Source organism: Prionailurus bengalensis, chromosome D1 (genome assembly GCF_016509475.1).
Source record: "Prionailurus bengalensis isolate Pbe53 chromosome D1, Fcat_Pben_1.1_paternal_pri, whole genome shotgun sequence".
Lineage (NCBI taxonomy): Eukaryota > Metazoa > Chordata > Mammalia > Carnivora > Felidae > Prionailurus > Prionailurus bengalensis.
Window position 1 is genome coordinate 71,724,445 of NC_057346.1, and position 8,449 is coordinate 71,732,893.

Here is an 8,449-nt window from a genome sequence, read left to right on the forward strand (position 1 = left end):
GGCTTAGGAACCAGGGGAAAGAATTCTGGTATTGCATCCTTTCTGAAAACTGTGGTTTCCAACTTGAACTCAGGTCTCTATATCTAGCCACATGCCCTGAATATGATATCCATATTTGGGGTTTGAAGTACAGTTATTGTGGTTTGAATGGATATTACTTATCCACAGCTGTGTAACAAATTACCTAAAAACTTAGCAGCTCAGAAGAACAAATATGTATTATCTCACACAGATTCTGAAGGTATGCTATCTGGGAGAGGCTCAGCTGGGTGGTGCTGGCTCAGGGTCTCTCTCGAGGTTGCAGTCCAGCTCTCGGCTGGATCTAGAATCATCTCTAGGCTCCCGTGGGGCTGAAGAAGCCATGTCTGAGCTCTCTCACTTGGTTGTTGACAGGCCTCCATTCCTTGACACATGGACCCCTCCACAGCCTGCTGTTGAATTGAGTGGCCTCATTTCATGGCATCTGGCTTCCCACGAAGGAGAGACTCAAGAGGGAGAGAAGTGTGAGCAGGTGAGTGAAATGGCGCTCCAAAAGGAAGCAGGACTTCTATCTAGAACACATTAAGATCTCTTACAGCTCAAGAAGATAATGTACTCAATTAAAAATGGGCAAAATAGTGGAACTGGAACTTCACAAAAGAAGGTAAACAAACGGCTAATACATACATGAAAAGATCCTTGATTATCACCAGTCATTAGGGGGGAAAATTAAAATCTATAATGAGGTACTGCTATAATGAGAATGGCTAAAATTAAAAAGGCTGAAAACATCAAGCCTTGTCAAGGGTGTGGGGAGCAAGGCAAATGATCATAAGTTTCTGCTGGGAGAGTAAAATGGCATGGTCATTTGTAAGCTGGCATAGTCTATTTAGTTAAAACAGGCATTTACCATATAATTTCTAGCTAATTGTCCAAGAGAAATGACTTCAACTGTTCATGAAATACTTGTACATGAATATTCATAAGTGTCATGCATAACAGCTGAAACTGGAAATAATACATGTGTCCACCCAACAAATTGTGGTATATAATGGAATACTATTTAACTACCCACCCCAATCCTTGAGCCAATTAATATCCAATTAACACCCCAAATAGTTATATCTGATATATGCGGCAATATAAATAAATCTCCCAAACATTATGCTGAGTGAAAGAACCTAGATATAAGAGAGTACATACATATCTATCTGTAGAGAAATGAATCCAGAGAGATAGAAATCACATCAGTGACTGTGTGAGGCATAGGGATTTGGGGAATATTGGCTGCAGATTGACAGGAAAAACATTCTGGGATGATGGAAACATTTATACCTTTTGTTGTGATAATTACATAGGTTTTATGGAATACTTTAGGTAAAACTCATGGAAATATAAATCATGTATATAATTTTATATTCTATAATTTCACCTTATGAAAGTTGATTTTAAAAGTAAGAAAAAGCTTATAATACATAAACTAAATATTTTTAGGAATACAAGGGATAATTCACAAAAATTAAATAATACTTGGAAACTTTATTGCCCTCTCTTTGTCTTTGCAAGATCAACTACCCAGGCAAAAATAATATATAAGAATATTATAATTATTTGCTTTAATTACATATCCATAGCTAGCTAACTAGATACTGATATAAAAGTTGTTACCTCAGGAAATGTACTCTATTTTCTGTTATTTAAAACATTTGTAGGAAAGGATCACATCCTAGACCTGATAGAAAATCTTAAAATTTCCCAGGCAAAAATAGATCACTCTGTATCAAACCTCAATGCACAAAACCTGGAACTACATAAGTGAACGATAATTTTAAAAGCTATTTAAAATTTTAAATTTCTCTACTAAATTACTTTTGAGCTAAAGGTAGATATCAAAAGGAAAATTAAAGACAATTTTAAGAATGGCAACTTCACATCTCAGAACATGATGAATGGTTAAAGATGAAGTCAGAGAAAAACCTTACAGAGTTTCATTATTTATTTCTTCACTAAATAATATTTATTGAAGGGCTATATGTTATGCCCAGAATTCGTGATCCCCAAATATCGCCAGGGAGCCGAGTTCGATGTAAAAGCAAAAGAGCCTTTATTCGAGCTAGCTTGAGCTCAATCCCCTACCTGCACCGACACAGTGGTGGGATACGGGGGGGGGGGGGGGGGGGGGGCCGAGTTTCAAAAGGACAAAGGTTTTATTGGGGCCTAGGGGCAGTTGGTGAGGTAATGGCTATGGCCTCAGCCGATTGGCTGGGGAAGGGTCCGAGTCCTGTTAGGCAGGTGAGGGGGCGGTTACTCAAGGGGAGGAGGTGTGGTCAAGGTGAAGGACACAGAACAAGATGGAGTTGGCCGGCGTAGGCCCGCCCTTTCATTCCCCCCCTTGTCATGTAGCTTATGGACCCAATCATGGGACCGGCTGCATTTATGGTGACAAGGGGAACAGAGTTTGGAGGTTTACACAAAGTTCTGGGAAGCAAGTGTCCCTGGGGTGGCTCTAGGAGGTCTGATTAAGTATTGTCCCTGAGCTGGTGTCTATGATCTGCCAGGTGATGTTTGGGGGGGCATGGGGACTCCTGGCAGCATGAGCAATGACAAGCAGAGTTAACAGAGTTACCAATATTAGGTGGGTCAAATGTGCTGTAGCTTGAGCTTGAGCGGGTTGTGTTGGTCCCGACTGATGGCCCATCGCGTGACGAAGTCCTTCCGGATCGAGGAGGGGTCCGCTGGCCGAACGTGGGTGTGATGGACCCAGGTCGCGATGCCGTCTACTTTGAGAGCAGTGGGGGTTGTCAGCACCACGATGTAGGGTCCCTTCCAGCGGGGCTCGAGGGTCTCTCGGTGGTGCCTCTTGACGTAGACCTAGTCTCCCGGCCTGTACTGATGAGGGGTCGGGGTCGGGCGAGCCTCGTAGATGGCACGGAGGCGCGGCCAAATGTCCTCGTGCGCCCTCTGGAGCCCTCTCAAGGAAAGAAAAAGTTCTTGATCTTTAAACTCAGCAATAAGTTCAGCTCGAAGGCTGGGAATAACAGGGGGTGGACTGCCAAACATGATCTCGTAGGGAGTAAAACCCAGAGTGTAAGGAGTGTTTCTAACCCGGTAAAGGGCGTACGGTAGGAGAGTCACCCAGTCCCCGCCAGTCTCCATGGTTAATTTGGTAAGGGTCTCTTTTAGGGTTCTATTCATTCTTTCTACCTGTCCTGAGCTCTGGGGCCTATAAGCACAATGTAATTTCCAGTTTGCCCCCACCGCCTTGGCTACTGCCTGTGTTACCTGCGAGATAAAAGCTGGTCCATTGTCCGATCCTACCATGGCAGGAAAACCATACCTGGGTAAAATGTCTTCTAGTAGCTTCTTAGCCACCGTCTGAGCCGTTTCATGCTTGGTTGGGTATGCCTCCACCCAGCCAGAGAAGGTGTCTGTAAATACTAAGAGATATTTATAACCATACTTTCCTGGTTTGACTTCAGTGAAGTCGACTTCCCATTGGGCTCCCGGTCTGGTGCCTCTGAGCCTGGTTCCTTTTTTATTTGATGTGGCTCTCGCATTGGTGAGTTGGCAGGTCTTGCAGGCAGATACAACTTGCTCTATTGGTGTCCTGTTGGTGAATCTTGATTCCGGCATGTCGGATTAAGTCTTTTAATTTTCAGGCCCCCATGTGAGTAGACCGATGCATGTGCTCTAATATTGAGACTCCGAGCCGGTCTGGCAGCACGAGCTCCTTGTTAGGTGTGTACCACCATCCCTTTATCTCCTGGGCCATGGGGAGTTTCTTGATCCGCTGTAACTCCTCCTGGGAGTATTTGGGCTGGTCTGATAAAACTGGGTCTCCCGGGTCCGGTAGTTGTGTGGTCATGGTGGGGACTGAAGTAAGGGCGACTGCCTTGGCTACCTGGTCAGCCTTTCGATTACCTCTAGCTACTGAGTTATCAGCTTTTTGGTGCCCTTGGCAGTGGATAATGGCAAGCTTGGCAGGAAGCCATAAGGCCGTAAGCAGGTTAAGTATCTCCTGCTTATTTTTTATAGTCTGTCCTTCTGCCGTCAGTAACCCCCTCTCCTGATAAATTGCTCCATGAATATGAGCTGTGGCAAACGCATAACAGCTGTCTGTGTAGATGTTAGAGCTAGAGCCATTTTCTAGCTCCCAGCATCAGCGCCTTGGTGAGGGCTATGAGCTCTGTTCGCTGGGCTGACGTTCCGGAGGGTAGAGCCTCCGCCCATACGGTGTCCGTTTCGGTGACCACCGCTGCACCCGCATACCTGTGTCCGTCTCTCACAAAGCTGCTGCCATCAGTGAACCAAGTAACCTCGGCATCGGGGAGGGGCCAGTCGGTCAGGTCCGTCCGGAATCCATGTACTTGTTCCAGGATTCCCGCACAGTCATGTAATGGAGCACCTAGGTCAGGGTCGGGCAGCAGGGTTGCAGGATTGAGGGCTGCCACTGGGGTGGAACCGCACTCGTGGAGGGTTGAGTAGGAGGCTCTGGTAATGAGTCACACGTGTGTTGCTCATCCATCTGTCAGGAGGCTGTTTCAGGACCCCTTCAATGGCGTGTGGGGTCGTGATCCAGATCTCCTGTCCTAGGGTCAGCTTGTCTGCATCCTTGACTAGGAGTGCTGTCGCCGCAATAATTCTTAGGCATGGCGGCCAATCTGCAGCCACTGGGTCTAGTTTCTTAGACAGGTAAGCCACTGGGCGGTTCCAGGGGCCTAAGGCTTGAGTTAGAACCCCTTTTGCTATTCCTTTATGTTCGTCTACAAAGAGGTGGAAGGGTTTCGTAATGTCTGGTAGGCCCAGGGCTGGGGCACTTAGGAGGGCCTTTTTTAACTGATTAAAGGCAATTTCTTCTTTTTCAGTCCATTTAAATGTTTTCCCCTCTTTGGTAGCTTCATATAGGGGCCTGGCAATCTCAGCTAAACCTGGAACCCAGAGGCGGCAGTAGCCGGCTGATCCTAGAAATTCCCTCACTTCTCTTCCGGAGGTGGGAGTAGGGATCTTTAGGACAGTTTCTTTTCTGGCATCTGATAACCGCCGCTGTCTGCCCTCCAGGATATATCCCAGGTAACTTACCCTCTCCCTGCATATCTGAGCCTTCTTTGTGGATGCCTGGTACCCTAAGGCCCCCAGGGTAGCCAGCAGGTCCTGGGTCCCTCGCTCACAGTCTTTGGCCGGGTTGGCAGCAATCAGGATGTCATCTACGTACTGTAGAAGGGTGAGGCCAGGGTGCTCCCTTCTGTACTCACCCAGGTCCTCATGTAGTGCCTCGTCGAAGATGGTGGGTGAATTTTTGAATCCCTGAGGTAGCCGTGTCCAGGTGAGTTGCCCACTGTAGCCCTCCTCCGGATCATGCCACTCGAAGGCGAACAAGGGTTGGCTCTGGGGTGCCAGCAGCAGACTGAAGAAGGCATCCTTTAAATCTAGTACAGTATACCAGACCCTGGAGGGCGCCAAGGAGCTCAAGAGAGTATATGGGTTGGGAACAGTTGGGTGTATGTCCGAGACCCTCTTATTTACTTCCCGGAGGTCTTGTACAGGTCGGTAGTCATTTGTGTGAGGCTTTTTGACCGGCAGTAGGGGGGTGTTCCAGGCAGACTAGCAAGGAACTAGTACCCCTAGGCTTCGTAGTCTCTGGATGTGTGGCTGGATTCCCTTCCGGGCCTCCTGAGACATGGGGTATTGTTTGATCCTTACCGGACTCTCTCCTGGCTTGAGCTCTACCAGGACTGGGGTTCTGTGAGCGGCTAGTCCCATTCCCCCCGTCTCTGCCCAAACCGAGGGGAATTCTTGTAGCCATCTGTCTATATTATCCTCTCTCGGGAGCGCCTCCTGGTGGAGGCGGTATTCATCCTCCAGTTTCATGGTCAGTACCTGGATGGGGTGGCCCTTGCCATCGGTGACCTGAGGCCCCCCTTGTCTGAAAGTTATCTGAGCTCCAATCTTGGTCAGTAAGTCCCGTCCTAACAGCGGGTAGGGGCATTCTGGTATTACCATAAAGGAGTGGGATACCTGGCCCATTCCCAAATCTACTGTTCTTCGGGTAGTCCATGAATACTGGCTCATACCAGTTGCCCCTTGTACCCAGGACTTCTTGCTGGCTAGTTTTCCTTGTGGGGTGTGGAGGACTGAATGTTGTGCTCCGGTTGACAAGGAAGTCAACAGGGGTCCCCTCCACTTTAAGAGTTACCCTGGGTTCGGGGAGAAGGTCCGAACCCCGACTCCCCTAATCACTTAGTTCATCTAGCTCTAGGACTTTTACTCCATCAGTCTTGCTTCCCTTCCCGCCGGCTCTTTTTGGACAATCTCGGGCCCAATGCCCTATCTCCTTGCAGTATGCGCACTGATCCTTCTGCAGCCTCTGCTTCCCCCCCTTGGTGGTTCCTTTACCTTTTCTTGCGTCGTCTGCCAGCTGCCGGAGACGGCGGTCTCGTTCCTCAGGGGAGTCAGCAGTGGTAGCTAGTAGTATTCTGGCCAGGTCTCGAGTCTGCTTACTGCTGGCAGCCGCCATGGCGTGAGCCTGCTTGTCCTCAGGAGGCTCCCGGTTATTATATACCTTTTCGGCTACCACCAGTAAGTCCTGCAGACTTTTTTCTCCTAGTCTATTTTCTGTAATTTTCTCCTAATGTCTATGGCCGATTGGTTTACAAAGGCCATGATAACAGCTGCCTTGCTTTCCGGAGCCTCTGGATCCATGGGGGTATAGGTACGGAATGCCTCCATGATCCGTTCTAAAAAGGCAGCCGGAAATTCATCTTTTCCCTGTTGTACATTTCCTACCTTGGCCAAATTGGTTGGCTTTCTAGCAGCCATTCGGAAACCCCCCATTAGAGTCTGGCGGTGGACCCGGAGCCTCTCCTTACCTTCTGCCGTGTTGCAATCCCACTGGGGCCGAGTTAAGGGGAGGCTCTATCTGAGCCTGGTGGGTGGTGGGATTCCCGTCTGTGCCCGGAACTAGTTTTCGGGCCCCATTGAGGATTCTTTCTCTTTCTTCAGTCGTGAACAGGACCTGCAAAAGCTGCTGGCAATCGTCCCACGTGGGCTGATGGGTAAAAAGAACAGAGTCTAATAAATCAATAAGCCCTGCCGGTTTCTCGGAAAACTTAGGATTCTGAGCTTTCCAATTGTAGAGGTCACTAGTGGCGAAAGGCCAATAGTGATGGGGCTGATTCCCCTCCGCATCTGGGGGTCCGGTGGCTCGCAGGGGCGGAATAGTGGAGTCGGCGGCGGAGGCGGATTGCTCCCTCTGAGCCCTTTGTCTGGTAAAGGGCGGGCTTCCCACTGGAGCGTTTCTGCCTCCCGCTTTGGGAACAGCGTCTGCCTCCCCTGGAGGGGGAGGATGGTGTTCTTCCGGCATCCTAGAGGGGTTATACGGGGGAGGAAAAATTAATTCTTCTTTAGTACCCCCCTGTAAGACAGGGTAGAGGGGTGCTGAAGGCTGGATAAGACTTTTCTTCTTCTTTGTCCCCTGCAAAGCAAGAATGGGTTTTGGCTCTGGAGGGAGCGGGGCTAGGAAGGGCTTAAGCCAAGAGGGTGGGTCTTCTACAAGGTCCTGCCAAGTGATGATGTAAGGGAGCTGATCAAGATGGCCCGTCTTAGGCCGAGAGATGATACTCCTGACTCGGTGGATGGTAGGGAGGTCGAAGGTCCCCTCTGGTGGCCATCCGACATTGAAAGTTGGCCACTCGCTAGAACAAAAAAACTGCAACCGACCCTTTCGGACTTCCACACTGAGGTTGTTAGCTCTTCCCCTCACATCCTTAAAGTGATCAATCATAATACTTAGAGGAGTAGTCTGAGTCTGTCCCATAATGTCCGTCCAGTAAGTCCACAGAACAAAACAGAGAAACACAAAAACAGACAAACAGAGGGCCCCTAGAAAGTCTTCCAACTCCATGGAAGCAAAACTGAAAGCTAGCTTAGACCTTTGAGGGGATTCCACGTCCCTCCAAATACGACGGCCTCACGCTGACCAGCAGGAGCGACCCGCCTCGTCTCAGACCTTTGAGGGGATTCCACGTCCCTCCGAAACAGATGAGGGGATTCCAAGTCCCTCCAGAAGGGAGAATCGGAACGTCTTCCGAAACTCCCAGCCCGTGGTCCTCCAGTGCGTACACTTAGACCGCGTCGGGCACTACCAGAATTAAATGAGCTCACACAGAAAAGACAGAACAAACAGACAGACACTAACCGTGGCCAATCAGGCTCTCCGGGTCGGGGGTCCCTCGGGGGTCTTGGGGATCCCGGGCCGAGCCCCCAAATGTTATGCCCAGAATTCGTGATCCCCAAATATCGCCAGGGAGCCGAGTCCGATGTAAAAGCAAAAGAGCCTAGCTCGAATAAAAGCTTTTTTGCTTTTACATCGGACTCGGCTCCCTGGCGGTATTTGGGGATCATGAATTCTGTGCATAACACTATACTGTTCTAGAATTTTTTTTTATGCTCCAGGGATATAGATTTAAAAAAA

General features: G+C 48.9%; 1 protein-coding gene across 1 annotated transcript; it reads right to left on the bottom strand.

Annotated features, from left to right (window-relative positions):
- Window positions 1-2,438: 2,438 nt before the first annotated feature.
- Window positions 2,439-7,792, bottom strand: LOC122482682. The gene is given in 7 exon segments (XM_043578993.1): window positions 2,439-3,591; window positions 3,593-4,132; window positions 4,134-4,436; window positions 4,438-6,130; window positions 6,132-6,585; window positions 6,588-6,889; window positions 6,891-7,792. Coding segments are annotated over 7 exon segments (5,166 nt in total). The 3' UTR covers window positions 2,439-2,619.
- Window positions 7,793-8,449: the final 657 nt, after the last annotated feature.